A 17,274-nucleotide genomic window follows, 5' to 3' on the forward strand; every position below is an offset into this window, starting at 1 on the left:
GATATATCTTGATGGCGTTCTTCATTACGATTCTGATCTTCTAAACATAGCGAACATTTGGCTAACGCTTTGATGATTCGGGGTAATCTTGGTCTTTGATTCAGTGCGTTTCTTCAAAGTGGATAATCGCTTATTTTATAATATCAACTGAAAACGATACGATTCATAAACGTGAAGATGAATGTAGAAATCCATCTCTCCAGAACGCACACAAGTGGAGGAAAGCTGTACTCGTGACGATCCTCACAACATTTGGAAAGAATATTGTTTGTTCAGTGTGTAAGTGTAAATGAGTGTTGTCGCTGTTTCGTGCAGTATAATCTATTTCCCTCGGTTGCACAATCAGATCTTTCTGTGGCCATTATGGTAAGGCACACACAACCTCTCCGTATCACGGAGTTGGTACCATTTCTGAAAGTCTCTTCCAACACTATTCTTCCGTACTCTGTCCTACTGAATCCTAGTCTACGGCGTGTTCTGCAAATGCAACTGTCTGTGTGGTCAGGTCTTAAACAATGTCTTCGAGATCCTTCGTTTCAATCTACGTCGCAACCGAAACAACAAGGGTTCTTCACCGTCCTATTGGTTCCGCTGGATGTGAGTCATACATATTCGTTGGTGTACTTTTTATCAAACACAATCGTCGAAACACAGGCATGACTTAGTAAAAGGAGAAAGGGAGCAGCAAAAACCAGATAGAGAAAACAGGGGTGGAAAGAAAAATGCAGAAAATCACAGAAAAATAATATAAAAAGCAGCAAGCAACATTGAATGTGCGATCAAAACCAGCTGGAAACGAACGGAGACATAAAGCAAATGATAAAATAAACTATTAAGGAATAAAAAAAGAAAAAAATTAAATTAAACATGTGTTTTTAAAATTGTGGAACGAAAGCAATTTACGTATTTCAGAAAGAAATTGCCCCATACGAAACAATTGAGAGTTTTTGTGCCAATCGAATCTTTTTCCAGCTCCCCAGCTCTGATCTTTAGGATCTGATCAAGGATCAACTTTAGGAATTCAGGGTTGTAGCACTTAGCCCAGAGGACTAAGCGTGGAGTAAAATCTTTCCGACATGTTTCCATCTGGAGAACAGTGTTGGTCCATTTATTAAATATCAATGACAATAGCGCATCTACAAAATTAGCTTATGACGAGACGCAGGTGATCAAGATTATGCTTAACTTACATGTCAAAGCTCTGTTGGTAGATAAACGAATGTTCTCTTATTGGTTGTACTTAATCTGTCACTTGCTTTAGATTCGTTATAATGTTCGTTTGTTCATGTATCTTTCTCTACTCCAGAGATTGTTCATCGACATCGATGAGTATAAATATCTTAAAAGCTTAGTCAATCAGAGAGATTTTTGCCGATGGGCCCTTCTGAGATTTAGCGCCGGCCAAACCTTTCTCATTGCTCATTGTTCGTGGCATCGTTCGCACTTAGTAAAACAATACAATAAAATAATAAAAACATATACAGTCTAGGCACAGAGGTACTTTGCGAGTTAGTTCGTCGTAGAATTGAAGGCCAATATTTAGCGTAGCTAGCCCGATGGATTGATCCCGCCATTTCAGAGTCGGCTGCTTTCCGATGGCCGAACGCTGACGATGTTTCGGTGCCCATTAGCACCATTGCTGTGCGGGGATGGCAGATAATCATCCGGCTGGAAAGTGTTATTCTCGTGACCCATTTCGACGTGGTTAGCGTGGCTCGTCGGATCATGGCCGATGGTTGCCGACGTGTCCGGCTTCGGTCCGTCCATGAAAAACATGGTGATGAAGAACAGCAGCGTACTGATACCGTAGAAACCGGCATAGAAGAACATAACTGAGCCACGGTAACCGATGGCTTTCGCCAACGGATCGACGAGAATTGGCAGGTTGCCTCCAATGTTGTTCATCACGAACAGGAACACACCGATGGTTGTTGATCGGACCTGCAGTGGTACGATTTCCACTAGTACGGCAAACACGATACCGAACCACATCTCAGCTGTAATATTGGAGAAAAGATAAGAAACAAATATATTAATTAATTTACTTTTAGTTCAACCCTCCGAACTAGGCTTTCGCCAACAACTTACCGAAGAAATAACTGATTCCAAGCGTAATCATCGCCCAGAGCGGTTCGTAGTATACGGAACCAAATGCGAAAGGTGTTGCCAACAACTGACTAATGGCTAAACAGGCTACTCGCGAACGGATACCCATCTTGGCGACGAACTTATCCGATACGATGCCTCCAACCACCACACCAATGCTGCCAATACCGATCGTCACGGCAAACAGCCACCAGCCCAGATCGACGTCCGGGAAGTAAATGTTGTAGTAAAGATCGGCGTTGTACGCGAAGGTCATACCACCGGAATGACGGATCGATGCGGCAAACATTAGCAACAGAACGCGCGGCTGCATCAACACTTTCCACAGGTTAACCTTCGCTTTACCTGCCGCATCTTCGCCGATACTTTGACGTTCAGGTTCGCGCAAAGTCGTTCCGGTGAGCACGGCCATAATGAGAGCAAGCACTCCTGTTCCATAGTAACACACACGCCAGCCCTGTAGGACGAGAAAGCAAGAAAATGCACAAATTAGAATAACGATACCAGTAGCACAATTAGCCACTGATATTCCTTACCAAGCCACCAATATCCAACTTTGTGATGTAACGGCCAACCGGGAACGCAATGCCGTAACCTCCGTAAATACCCCAGTTAAATATGGCCATCACAAGTGCACGCTTACTTTCCGGAAAGATGTCCGACATGATACCGGTGGCAAGTGGATTACAGCCAGCCTCCCCTGCTGCCATCACCATGCGCAGCAGTATCAAGTGCCAGTACTCCTTGACCGTACCCTGAAACAGGATGGCTATGGCAAACACGAGCGTACACACGAACAGCATCCGGACGCGATTGTACCGATCGGCGGCCACACCCAACACGACACCCATTATCGTAAACACGGCAATAAAGCTCGGACCGGCCAGCAGCTGATATTCGAGCCCGAGTCCGTTGTAGTTCCACTCGCAGTAGACTGTACCGTTGATGTGCTGCTGATGGCATCTGATAATACAAAGCGAATAATAAGAACGTTGGCGATTTTTATTTGTTAGCCGATGAACTTGCAGTTTCCATCCATTCTACTCACTCATGTTCGATGATAAATTCAGCACACTGCGCAGGCAGCTCGTGGCGAAGAAAGTCGGTGTGGTTTTGCTGGCACGCCTGGTCGCCATAGACCAGCTCGATGGCTGTTGCCTTTGATGTGACACCGATCAAGTAGTGGCCAAGCTCGCCCGCAATATAACCGATCGTCAGCACAGCTAACACGTACGGTTTGTACAGGAAGCTCAGCTTCTCCATCATTGAGGACTGCATTTTTGCTATTTTGTAAGTGCCTGTGTGTGTGGAAAAAAATGTGAAGGAATAGAGCAGGTATTAGCGAGACAGTCCTTCACTTACTAGAACGATCGTTGACACACTATGATAAGTGGATCGACGCGTGATCCATACGATACATTGTGGGAATAATCAATATGTGTGTGCGTTAGTTTGAGAAGCTAAACGGCTAGAGGCGTTTATAGGCAGTTGGTTTTGTTTCGTAAAGGATATGGGGTGTGAAAAGGCCTTTTTTTGGTGGATAAATATTACGGCATTAAGTAGAGGTTTTAAATTGTTGCTTTAGAATTAACGAAATACCAACGATAGTAATCAACGGTTGTCAAATTTCAATTTGATTGCGATCGTTTGTAGTGTAGTAGCAATTAACAGATCTTTAGTCGATCGTGACGGTCATTAATCACTTGATGTCGGGGTGTTCTACTTGTTGTATCATTGTGTCTTGCTCCTTGGAAGGCTTTCGTATTTTAGGGTGATTTTTAATCCATTATAAATATTAATTCCCATTTGATTTCTACAGATTTTTTGCAACCCGAATATGGCTTTTCATAACAGCAGTAGCAAGACGTCACGAAAGCTGAATGTTGAAAATATTTTATAATATTCATTCCCTTCACAGCCGTGGAAGATCGTGCATGATTTGTCGGTTGTCGCCCCATAAAGCAAAAATCTGCATCTTTAATAGCTTAGGCCGCAGACAGATGCTTTCGAGGGCAGTACGGACTTCGAACGACGAAAATCCGTTCGCCGCCGGTGTCAGTCAGTGTTCACTAGACACTCATTTTTAAAATAACGTTCAATTGAGTTACCGTACATTGCGCGTGAGAAGAATGAACTGAGCCTGGCGGATTCGAACGTTCCCGTTTGTATGGAGAGAAATCCGCGAGGTTTTGAGCTGCGGATTGTAAAAGAATGTGTTTGGCAATGGATTTTTTCAATAAATTTAGTAATTTTAATTTTCAATGAACGTTAATAAGCACTTTCAAATAGTAAAATGTAAGTTTAACTGAATTTATTTCTGTTTTTTGTTGCATTGAGTAAATTAACATTAAGGCCAAATACATCAGTAACGGCAGAAAATTTAAAATTCCTATTAGCCATGAATCTGTCAACCCTTTGATCGTAGATATAAACGACATTGAAACATTGGCAGCTACATGCCGTCCTGTTCATTTCCTCGTGAGCGTCGAACGGATTTTCGTCGTTCGAAGTCCGTACTGCCCCCGTTTGACACGTTCCGGTTACTCTTCCTCACCGGTCACGATTAAATGAGAACACTAATGTACACTTCCCGTCGGTTAAGTGGCTAGTAAACCAAAAAAAAAAAACTTCAATCGTTCAGACAATCGCTGTTCGTGATTGATGATTTATGGATGAGATGCAGTTTTTGATTGTTTTGTGATTAAATAATAGCTGGGGCGCGTGTGCTCGAAGGGAGCAAGCAGCTTTGTGTGTTTCTGTGTGATCGTTCGTTCATTGCTCTGCTATCCCAACGATCGTAGCGTTTGAATAATGTAAACTGTTTTTATTTAATTACGCTTAACATGCCCAGTGGCAGTTCCGATTCGGTTTTGGGTCAGTTATTTAATTCAGTTATTTAATTATTTATTATTTATTATTATTATTATTTATTATTTAATTAAATCAGTTATTTTTATTCTCAACATTTTTTATGTACATAAAGGAGTTTTTTTGTACATATTTCGTTTGCAAAGAAAAAAAAACAATCTCTCTGTTATTATTTTAAGCTTTTTCATCAATTTAAAAAGAAAAATTAATTTGTATAACAACTATTGAGCAAAAGTTATTAATAGACAGTTTATTTCTTCCACTTTGCATCAGCGGAATGTTGCAAACGTTTTCAAGGTTACAAAACTAACCATGGTACAACATTACCATTATAAATGATCGCTTTTGTTCGGGCGAATAGACATCCTGCCAGGAAATAAAAAAAACATTTTCAGATTAAAATATGTCCCCAAACACATGCGCTACACCGACAAACCTATACCTGTCCGGGGCCCATTAAATCAGACGTCTTCAAGATCAAGGTAATCATCGGCTTAAGCGCAGTGCGGCAACGGATCATTGGATGTGAGCGTTTTTGCAACGCATTGCTATTTTTTTGTTGTTGCTTTCCTGTCCAATTTCCTGCCATAGCGAGTTGGTGTGGCTGTGCGAAAATGTAACAGAATGACAATAATCCTTTCACTTTTAGTTCCCCCCGTGTCTAGCCATATCAGCACTCGCGCCCGTATTGCCTAAAGTTTGGTAAAACTGATAAAAAATAAATACAAATCAGACGAATGGAATGGAAGCAATGCTATGGCCATGTGGTACATATTATCCACCCAGCGTTCCATATGTACTATGTCCCGATGAATGGAGATAATTCAGCAGTCGAAACTTGCCGTTGCAACAGTAATGCGGACAGGTGAAACAAGGAACAAGCTGCAGTTATCTTGCTGGAATTCAAGCAAAACATTTCCGGGTTCTCCGTATTAAAAGAGTCATTTTGAATGTTTCAGCTGTTGAATGTTCTAATTAGCATAGAAAATATAATTTTAATAGTCGGTTTTACTACTTGTAACCGAGTTGAAAACTAACCTTTAGTCTTTATTAAGAGTATAGCGCTTAGTAAAAATCTCTTTCATCTGTTTAAAGCACTTTGCGTACGATAAAAAAAAGTTAAATCAACTTATTTAGATCGTTCAAGACTACTTCTCCTTCGAATGGACCATAGGGAAGCATTGCGTGTTATAAATTATTCAACTGCCCTCTTAACTTTAAGTAACTTCCTTCATTCGATGCTTGATTTAAATTTACACCTGTGTGTTTCACCGAGCTTGATCACTTGATAGTTTAGCGTTAATTGCATGATCCGTCTTAAAGGATTTACTTGCCATGAGGGCAGCTGTTTGGAGAGTAGCAGCATTCCAGAAAGAATTATTCATCAGCATCCGATACGGATCTGAGTATTGCACCTACACGGCACGGAACAGAAATAAAGCTAAACCAACCAATCAAATACGTAATGCGATAAGTAGTACAAGGGTCCCCTGCATAGGTGGAATCCGAACCAGACACGGATATGTTATTCCGGCTACAGTTTGCTCGAGGTGTCACTCCAACCGCCAACGTACGTTCCATTTATAATATGCGTTGCGGAACAACAGCTGGGGATGCAGTGGGGACGAGAGCGGGACGGCGTAGTAAACGTTTATATTTCCAAGTTCAAGTTCGAAAGCCGCTTGATTGGAACTTCTCGGCCAGGTGTGCAGCTGTTGCAGCTTAATTATCAATCCACACCATTCGAACGCACCGGTTCCAGTAGCAGTGGTATGGGCTGCGTGAATGGAAAAGTCTCTTGAATAGAAAAGCTGGGAAACGAATAGGTTGGGTTTGGCACTATTGTGCTAGCGCAGAACGAACAGAAGAAGTTTCGCACGGGATTACCCTTTCTGGTGTTTCAGTGTTTTGTCACTTCTCATTTATAAATGTTCTAATTGTTGTTGAATAGATTGATTGTATTTCAACATGAAATGAAGTTGTGTGCCGTTTTAACTGTTTTATGCTCTCATGGTCATCGCATGGCCGTTTTTTTTTTCAAATGAATGAATCGATACCGGTTAGTGTGTAAAGGCAACAGGACCGGTACTATCAAGCAAATAATTATTGTCAATTAATGCACATATTTGTAGTACCACAGTGTGAATTGAATCCTCCGCACTGTGGTTTGTATTTATTTCTAAAGCTTAATTGATTTTATGCGTTTTGAAAATGACTACAATTAAAATGGTCTCGGGTGACATTTTGTAGCGTATGGCGTGGAAGAGAATTTTTACTTCCGGGTGTGAAAAATCACACCATTATTTATAGCTACAGCCACTTTATATTCAGTTGGACCATTAGCTGATACCGGACATCCTTTTTTTAATTTATTTTTGCATAATTGTGAAGATACGCCAATTACACAACATTGCCACAAACGATCGTTAAGTGCGAAAGATCGCTTTGTAGATCAACTACTCTCAGGTATTTTGACATAAGTTGATAGTCTCTCTATCTCTCTCGTTCTTGTTGGCTTTAACGACTTCTAAGGTCACGCTGGCCATTTCTGGTTTACTAGACTTGTTTTTTATTACATAGCCGAATAGTAAGTCTTTGGTCTTTGAGCGGACGGTTCGGATGGGATTTGATCCGCGGTCCTGCCGTGTGGACCGGCACCGTTTTTTCACACACGGCCCCTAGTTGTTGACAGTATTTTAGTAGAATAGAACTAATTATAGCATGTTAATCGTAGGCAGCGCTTCCCCTCCTATGCATGAAATCAATTATCTGAAACTGAAACAAAGCTGCTTAAAGCAAAACACAATAATGATCGTTTACAGAACGCCCGGGGCTTCTCTGCGTGAGATCTGTGTTTATGGACTAGAAATTGAAAGTTCGGGAATCTTTAGTACGCCTCACCGTTCGATTAACACACAACTAGGGATTGATCGTGAGCGCTAGATTGGGTAACATACAAACCCTCTGCTTTAGCGCTTCATTAAAGATGGAGACGAAATTTTAGTGGTTTTTTTGTTTCGGTTTCTTGTTTTATTTTTTGGTTATTTCCCACATGTTTTCGCTTCCTTACTCATAGCGCGGATGACGAAGTTCAAGGTAAAACAAGATGATAAATAGTGATCATACGTGCGGGATCGTAAAGAGAAACATGGCACGATCGTCAGTTTATGAGGTAAATTTGAGGGGGAAAAAAGACACACAATCCTTTCGCGTAATCTAACAACGAATCACCGGCAATTCCTCTGTTTCATTTGTTCGCGTTTGCAGGCGTGTTAGCTTACCGCCATTTTGAAGCTGTTTCCGTTTCGTTTGTTTTTTTGGAGATTAAAACGTAATGTTTGACACCGCCAAAAATGGTGACCAAAAAACACTGGAATGTCCACCAAAAAAAAACCCACCATTAATGCAGCGGAACAGAGCAGCTCCTTTACCGATAAATTGTCACGTCAATGCGTTAAAACAACAAACGAATTATTAGATCATCGCAGGTACCATTAGCCTTGCAGCGGATCAAATTTTTCCGTACACCCTGTCCTTCGAACCTTCGCCCTCGTCTTTGGTTCCGTCCTCATCCTAAAGACGACATTAAATCATCGAAATAATACAGCACTTTTTAAGGGTAGGATTTTATAGTGTTTACTTGAGCTGATCGTCAGCCCGGGCACGTGTTGCGTTTTATTGTATACTTTACGCACGATGTCACGAGCTTTTTCTGCGCTTTTTTGACCCGGTTGCTAGTGCTCGGTCATAAATTCCTTTTGCCGAAGGTTTCCTAGCCGGTGCGAGGTAAGGCCATTGGGAAATTGGGATCGGATACGAGATGATTGTTTGCTTGTTCTTGTCGTTGATGGTGCGAGTTGCGATTTGTAGCTAAGTCGCAATAAACGCCATCCATTTCTCGGTGAAGAACGAATCCATGCTCAAGCTGATCGTAAAATCTGATGGCTGTGGCAGTGCCGGGTTTTGCGCCAAGATCTTAACAGTCGGCGCGCGGTGATGATAAATGGTTCCGGTCTGTACGTTGGATCCGTCTAGTTGATCTTTGGCCGATATGTAATGTGCCCAAGCCGTTCGACCGGAACGGGCCTAATGTGCCGACGGTTCGGCCGTACGAGAAGTGGGTTAAAAGTGTTTGTATGCAGGCGGAAATTAATTATGAATATTATTAGGTCTTGTTGACCTTAACCGGTGGAAAGGGGCCTCCACGATCGATGTAAATTTTTCATCAGATTTACACTTCGAGTTCGGTGACAATTTTACACCAATTAAAAAGCATAAAGAGGCTAAAAATGTGTTTAAAAAAATAAACAAAATAGTGGTTGACAAATTTGCACGGTATTTGAGCAGACAACATTCCAATTACACCCTTGACTTTGGGACGGCTAACGATCACAACCGCGTGATTGGTAGACACCGATTTTCGATGGTAAATTTCACACGCGCAAGTTCCAGCCAGGCGCAAACTGGCGGCAACTCGTACTGGCCTCCGGTGAAACAAAAGCAAAAGTGTACCGTGCGTGGGTGAGTGAACGGAACGGAACATAAACGGAACCGTGTTTCATTGCTTTGTGGTATGTTTTAAGAAGGTTAAAAATCGCACGATTTATACGGAAAACCGATGCGAGCGGGAGTTCGAAGGTCTTGTTGGTTCAGGAATTTTGTGAACCAACAACACCTTTTGATGAGGAAAAGCAAATAAAAAACAAACAAACACATCAATAATACATTTTGCAAGGAAACATTGAACCATTGAAGCTGGCAGAATTGGTAGACACATTTAAATGGCCATCTAACTGTGGTACTGATCTGTCTGCGCTGATCGTGGGTAATAACAAAGTCTATTAAATCGATTATGAATGTTTCCTGGTGATGCTGATTAGTAACAGTTTGTGTGTGTGTTTTTTTTTTGGTAATAAGAAGGTCGTCTCGCATGATCGTAACATTGAATTTGAGCAATAATTCGATGTTTAGCATCATCCTTTTTTTGACTATAACATTGTCCTTCTACACTTAGGTAAAACATTAGGCTGTTCTCGTTCTTTCCCTTTAAGTTCTTGATTTTTTTTTATAAGTGAGGTAATGATAATTTTTTTTTGCTATAACTTAATTTTTGAACAACAGAAAAAAATCTCGAAGCAAAAAAACAGTAACAGAACAAGAAATTCAGGATGAGGTAAGCAGAAAGGCATCAGACTTGGAAGAACGTGATGCAAACCCGCCCCGTAGCAGCATCCCTGAAGGTATCCGAGAAGATGAGAATCACCGAGGGATGATTGAGCCAGTAATAATTACGAATAATTGCTGACATTCACCTTTGGAAGTTGGGTAATAGCACTCGGCTTTATGCGAGATATCTGACGGCTGGTGAATTCGCTCAACTCTAGTCCTGCAGCTAAGAGTTGGTTCCACTGCTCCGCTGCTGTTGTTCTAGCTCCCGAACGAATTTCCGACGATCCCGAACGAATAGAATCACACTGCACAAGCACCGTAAGCCTTGACTTTTCTATGCTAAGCTGCTTCTCTGCGTCTGTACGGCTAGAGAAATTCTCAGCACTGTTTTCCTCTGTAATCACGCCACACACTAAAGAATTCGCTTACTGTTACAGCGATGTACCAAACATTTGCTAGTCACTCGATCACACACACTGCCACCGCGTGCCTACCACCTGTCACTAACGCGATCGTACGGGCAATTCCGGAACCTCCTGGTTCTGTTTTTGCGGTGGACTCTGGCTCTTCAGAGTTTACTAGCTACACGTCCGCTTCAACCGTAACACAACCGTCTCCGGCGCGATTCGGACTCGAAATAAGCTTGCGGTGGCTCGCAACGCGCCAATATAAGTCGGGAATGGCGAGACGCGTACAATTCGCGTACCACCGCCAGCGCAGCGAGGGTTTCGTGCGCGCTCGTACGCAAGAAGAGGAAGGATAGAAGTGTGAACGATAGAGCAGGAGCACACGCGTGGTCGAGAGGTAAAGAGGGGTGATGGGCAAATGGGTAACCAGTTTTTGGCGTAAAGAACCCGAGAAGTTGGACAGTATCTCAAGTGGGAAAAGGTACGTTCTAAAGATGCCGGGAATGGGGGCTTGCGGATTGGGATATTGCAATCCGGCGATTGGTTTCATACGATGCTGACCAGGTTGGTGAGCCATCCAGCGCAATTGCAGTCTTAATGTTTTGATGCCATTTCCCGGACAGCATACCGGTTGACCCTGGGTAGCTTAAAGTTCTGGACGCCGTGCCATTCTAGTTCTTGTGGAATTGCACCGGAGAATGGAAAACAAAAACGAAGCAATCTCGGTACTGATATGTGTCCATGTACATGGAGCACTTCCATCCATGGCTAGAAACAGAAAACAAAATCGTCTAGCAACGGCGATGGTGCATGGTGGCAGTGTTGTTGTGTGAGAGGGAAACATAACGCAAACTTCTTGCAGGGTAATTGGTATGATTCCACCTCTTTTGTTTTCTGTGCTCACTCCATGGGAAAACACAACGCACAGCCGCAAAGACTGCCGTTGAAGTTGCTGCATCCATGCGCTTGGGGGGTTGTTACTTGTTTTGTTTTGTGTCAGTGTTGCCAGCGAGAGAACCATTTCCCCGGAGCGATCGTCATAGTAACCGCACGTTAGCAGACACACACACACACACACACACTTTGCAGGATGGTTGATTTGTTTTGTTGATAGTTTTTGAGCGGAAAAATCAATTACCTATACCCGTCTCGGTGGCTCACTGCTCGACAACAAGCTCGCGTTGCCCATGGCAACATTAATTGACGTTTTCCAGTAACGTTCGTCTGCTGCTTCTCGTCGTGTGTTTTTCCTTTAATTTGCTGATGTGCTTCGGTACAGGCGAAAAGTGAAAATTAGGAACCGTTTGATGTGATTATAGAACCCATCCATACACCGTTGTAGGTGATGTTATGTTTGATCACATTAGGTATGTCTTCGGTAATCGATCACACCGCCGGTACAGAGATGGGAGAAAAGAGATAGGCTTATGTACGTCTGTTAGGTAGCCCAAAAATTTGCCAAGGTCTCATCTGTTGCTACTGGTGAGCCGGCGTGCTAATTGCATAAGTTAATGAGGGTTCGTATCGGCGTGCCCTTTCGGTACGGTACGGTAGCGAAGGTGGTGCCGCAGGTACGCTGATTTGGAATAGAAATGTAACGCTTCGCTAGCTTCCCGTGTTCCCTTTGCGGAGAGATATCAAAGACCCAAAATGGAAGAACCCTAATCACTTTATTTGCTTTACACTGGCTGGTGAACCGGCACTTTTCGTACCAGGTGCTATTTCGTCACTTGCGACACTAGGCTACGGAGCTAATAATCTAATTTAAAGTACTGGCTGGCTAACAGAAATTGACTGCATTCTTCAAGGTGACGAAAACAGTAATTGATCCCGAAAGTTCATTATCGCAACTAAGGCAGAAGAATGGATATAGGCAAATTAAAAACTGCTTTCTACCAATATATGTACCAGAAAACCAATTTACTAACTGGTTGTTGTCTGTTGTCTACGAAAGCAGAAATGGCGGGAGTGCAATTTTTTCCCTTCCAATGACGAACACTTTTGGACAACGAGAGTTGATTTGCTTTGCTTTCCTGCTTTAATTCGTCCGTGTGTTTGACTAGTTCTTTGGTTACCAAAAACCAGTTCTCTGTCCACTGAAGCCCAATTTGAACTATTTTTTAAAATAAATAATCATACAAAGCAAAGAGCTTCTGATGTTGAGAATCAGAGTACTGAAGCGGAGTTATTTATATACTCGTAATAGATTTCTGACCAATTCGCTACTGGTTTCGTGGCCGTATGTTCGTGTGCGGCGATCTTGTTGGTTGGACATGTTTTAGCAACTTTGTGCTAGTACCGTGTCTTGGGTTTTACACGCTGCAGTAAAACAAAGCCCTGGTTTTCCTGTTCTCATAACCAAGACTTATCCAGATATTTCAAGGTCTTTTTGCTCGTTCAGTTTCCCGGCAGATGCCAACCCGGGAAGTCTCCGGTCAATGGACGGTTTGCTCGACTGTCGCTTGCAGGCTGGCGGAGAACGAACGAGAACTAGAACTTCGCACGTCCGTGACTGTTCCACCATATTTCGCTGTATGCAATCAGATCTTCAATCCAACACGATGGGATCTTCTCGGGGATTACCCTAAGCATCCGTAGAGACACGGTCAAGTTCAATGATGCGAAGCTGATGAGGATCGTTTGGTTCGTACCACTCAACCTTCCTTGCCCGGTCACATCGATTGTACACATACACATGCGGTCAAGTTCAATGCAACGGGTGGGACTTCCAACGCCGGGGGATAAAGCGCCCGTCAGCCACGGCAAGAACATGGGGCGAAAAGCAAAAGCAAAAAAAAACCCACCCATGTCCGCCTGTTTCGGGTGCCTGCGGTCTTTCATTACTGTCCGCTACTTTCGCTATCCGGTAGTGTGTTGAGCGATCAGTGCAAACCGGTTCTAGCCGGCTCCGTGTCGTGCATTCGGGAGGGTGAGGTCTTATTTCCAACTTGCCCTAGCATTCGGGGGGTGGTTGCTGTGAATTAGGAAGGAAATCCCTTAGACAAAGCTCGACAGACTGCCTCTGTCGTAAGTGATTGCGATGAGTAGTATCGAAAAGATACGCTAATTTTAACTGTCCACAAAGTTTGGACGGGAATGTGATCCATTTCCTTGTTTACTGTTGAGGTTGATTGTGGGGTTTTTCGGGGTGGAAAATAATATTATTCAAACCAGTTTTTGGACGTTATTGGTTAAGATGCACACGAAAAGATGTCAACAAACCCAAAAGCTTAAGGCACGCAATGACTGACTCATTGGGAATTTCTAACGTGATGGAAAGCTGTAGGCATGTCTATACCTCTTCTTCATGGTTTAACGACTTCTAAGGTCATGCCGGCCATTTCTGGCATACTGTTCTTGTTTTTACCGCATGGCCGGATAGTCTGTCCTTGATACGGGGGCCCGGTCTGGATGGGATTTGATACCCGGTTCTATTATGTGGAGCCCCATGCATCACCCCAGGCATGTCTATTAATATTAACGCATTAGACAAGCAACTAGAGGTTGTGGATTGGTCTCAAGAATCAATTGAGTAAATTCGGACTTCTAGAGAAAAGGTTTTGTGCGACTAAGATGATGTGGAAATATTTACCAGAATGGTAGTACATTTTAAACACAGACTTTTTCATTCATTTACTTCAATCATTTACTATACACAATTTTTATTCGTCTAATTCTCCATTTCAAATATCTGTTTGAATCAACAGGTGTTATGAGCAGCATTTGGCCAACAATTAGTATTTTATTCAAGCACAGGAATTAATGTCCGCCACCATACAATCGCCATTAAAACGGCTTCCAGACACCGATTTTTTTGCGGTGAAAAGAAGCGTGGTGGAAGCATTAAACATTCCTCGTGCTTACCCCGTTGGTCACTTGGTCAAAGTGACTGGTATCCAGCACAGGCCGCTGCACCGGTGCAACCTTGGTCCCAAAGCGTCAGCAGACCGTAAATTAATAGCCGCCAAACCAGAGCCACAGGTGGCGTGGTGAACGAGTGACAGTTTGAGCTGCTGTTTTGCATGTGTAACAGGATCTGACTGTACGGAGCGTTTGAAGAAATAGCGTGTGTGATTTCCAAATTATCTTTGCTAACAAGTTGCATCGATCATGGTCGATGTTGGGCCTTCAGGGTGCTGCGGTACTGGCTTAAGCAGGGAGACGATATGTTTTACTTTTAATCAAGGCGCCAGTCTTTTGTTTTTGCCATCAGTATCGTAACAAGTGCCAATTGCTCGGTTCACTGTGCACACAGAGCACTTTATGCTGGGTGACCTTTTCGGGAGTATTTGTAGGCTGTACTCGGTACGCGATCGTTCTTACAGAGGGGTGTACTGAAGGATTTGTTTGCTAAAAATAAAAGGCGAATATGGCGTGCCAGACAAGTCCAGCGAATGGATAGCAGACCTCCCATTCCATGTAGCCTTCTCCTTGTGCTGGCGTTCTGGGTGGACAAATCACAGGTGTCCGGTTCAGGCTGGGAACTATGGGGAACTGGTGGGACTCACGATTCCGTTGCATAAACTTCACACGCGCGTGCAACATACCTGCCGCACAATCTGCGAAGGTAGACAATGAGACACAGGGGTCAATAGCGAAGGGTCAGAAGTTTTTTTTTGTAATAAAAGTTGTAGTGATACGTTCTAGAATCGATCATTTATTGTGGCTTCAGGGTAGGGTCCGTGTTTGCAAAAACCGATGAAGGTGGGATTCGAATGGCGGTTGAACGATCGAACTAAGGTTGCAACCGATCGTTGCTACATGGTGTTTGCACTTGGAGGAACACTAGCAGGAAGTTTTGCAGGATCTGTGAACTTGATCTAGAAACGATGTGTGGCACGAAGGACTTTATGATAAGGTCCGAGAACTAAAAATGAAAGGTGTCACAAAGTCACAAGGAACAGGTGAACACAGCGACAGAGACATTGGTTTTTGGGTGAATGTAATCAGTACATTCGCCATTGAGACAAACCCTGGAATGTTGGGTACAATCAAATTCTACACTAGATCTTTTTAATTACGTTAAATACTTTTCATGGAGATGATCAGCGCGTCCCTAGTAAATCGCTCATTAGAGATCGATCATTAGAGGTGCTTATTATTAAATTCCATCCCGATCTTGCAGCTGAACCAGGTGCGATCGATCTTAGCAATCGTGGAGGGAAAACAGTTTTATGTAATAGGCACTGCCGTCACATATCCCACGCTTAAAAAGCTCTCGTCCAATCTTACATATGCGCATATCGGATCAAGATCGTGAGTGTGAGGGAGCTTTGGTTAAGGTAATTTTATGGCCTTTTTACGGTGGTAGAAATTTGTATAATTCTACACGCACCTGTATTCAGTTGCTAAGATACGGATGGTATTGTCATGTACCGTTTGTGTGCATAGGTTGCCTAGTAACAGGCGAGCAACTGTTCTCCATATTCTAGTAGTCTGAATATGCTATTAGGCGCGTTGCATATTCCTGCCGATCAAAGACATTCCTTACCAGGTGGCAGCAATCTGGGAGCTGCATATAATATCCATAGCTAGACAGCTGGATCGTAATCGTGAACCAACTGGAGATGTTGTAATTACATTCTAATGTACTTACTGGAGTCAATCAATTACAGAACTCTTGGAGAACTGATAATTGATGATTGATAGAGCAGTATGGTTTCTTTGTGTGATACACAGAAAATGATTTTATACTTTATTTAGGATATCATAGACTATATTTATTTTTAAAAAACTGTCTCCCTCACGTGCTGCATTCCTTGTACCACGTGTTTCATTTTAAGCTCAATTCGTCATCGACAGTAATTCAATTTAACAACAACCGTCCCAAGTGTGAGTCTGCAGTTCCTCAATAGCTTAGCCATTGATTCACGTAATCCTCCAAAGTGTATCGAATGTCCATTCGATACACGATACGCGCTAGGCATTGGACGAACGTCACCTAAAAACCACGAAACCGGATCGGCAATTGAAGAATTTGCCCAACAAATTATTTACGTCAATTTCGGCGTTTCTTCCGACTAGGAAAGCTCTGGCAACCGGTAAGCACGCAACTTCGTGCAAAACCAAACCCCAAACCAAACTCACCAGACACCAGACGGTGAAGAATTTAATTCGCTATAGTTCAATGTGTACGGGCGGAATATTGATCGATGACTTTTAGAAGTGGCGATCTTCGCTCGATCGCTTGCTGTACGGACAGGACGTTTGAACTGGGAGTTTTAGAAATTTAGCAAACGACAAGAACTTTGTGTAGTTGTGCTTTCCTTGAAGTGGAGATTCGTACAAAAGGGACAAAACCGTTTTTGATACGTTTGATGCTCCGATCGTCTAAAGGCGAAACCTGTCATTAATGAACGCAATATAAGATAGGTTCGCCGCAAGACGACGCCCCAAACAAATGATGATTTTTTTTTAATAATGTTTTCGGCGCAGGTTTTTTTTTGTGTTGTAAGGTTTTTGTATTGCTTCCCAGCAAAGCCGCTGGTTTACATACCATACACACACACAAACACATCAAGGGCTCGTGCGTAGCGAGCTGAGGTCGTACGATAATGAGCCAGCAAAATTAGATCCCCACCGACCCCATCAACCGGTTGGTAATGAAATAGTTTCCGCGAGGGTGTGAGGGTGAGGTGAGTTTATTCTTCTTAAATCGGCACCTCGTGTGAGTTGTGTAGTGAGCGTTGGCGTAGCGTTGAATTCAATGTCCGCTGCTGGTTGG

General features: G+C 43.0%; 1 protein-coding gene across 3 annotated transcripts; it reads right to left on the minus strand.

Annotated features, from left to right (window-relative positions):
• Positions 1–1,079: 1,079 nt before the first annotated feature.
• LOC125761225 (uncharacterized) lies at positions 1,080–11,056 on the minus strand. 3 transcript variants are annotated; one of them, XM_049422159.1, is made up of 6 exons: positions 10,398–11,056; positions 10,287–10,314; positions 3,155–3,404; positions 2,643–3,069; positions 2,089–2,563; positions 1,080–1,997 (listed from the first exon to the last, which is right to left on the minus strand). In XM_049422159.1, the coding sequence occupies exons 3-6, from the start codon at positions 3,382–3,384 to the stop codon at positions 1,576–1,578; spliced, it is 1,554 nt and encodes a 517-aa protein (XP_049278116.1). In that variant the 5' UTR covers positions 3,385–3,404; positions 10,287–10,314; positions 10,398–11,056; the 3' UTR covers positions 1,080–1,575. The 3 variants fall into 3 exon arrangements, with proteins under 3 accessions (XP_049278116.1, XP_049278115.1, XP_049278117.1); XM_049422158.1 differs by having other exon boundaries at positions 10,287–11,055; XM_049422160.1 differs by lacking the exons at positions 10,287–10,314; positions 10,398–11,056 and adding an exon at positions 3,469–4,095.
• Positions 11,057–17,274: the final 6,218 nt, after the last annotated feature.

Source organism: Anopheles funestus, chromosome 2RL (genome assembly GCF_943734845.2).
Source record: "Anopheles funestus chromosome 2RL, idAnoFuneDA-416_04, whole genome shotgun sequence".
In the NCBI taxonomy this organism is placed as follows: Eukaryota; Metazoa; Arthropoda; class Insecta; order Diptera; family Culicidae; genus Anopheles; species Anopheles funestus.

Coding starts and splice junctions, on each gene's coding strand:
- LOC125761225 (XM_049422159.1), bottom strand. CDS start 3,384: ATGCAGTCCTCAATGATGGAGAAGCTGAGCTTCCTGTACAAACCGTAC. Junction 3,070..3,154: donor GAATTTATCATCGAACATGA/GTGAGTAGAATG, acceptor TTGTATTATCAG/ATGCCATCAGCAGCACATCA. Junction 2,564..2,642: donor AGTTGGATATTGGTGGCTTG/GTAAGGAATATC, acceptor CTCGTCCTACAG/GGCTGGCGTGTGTGTTACTA.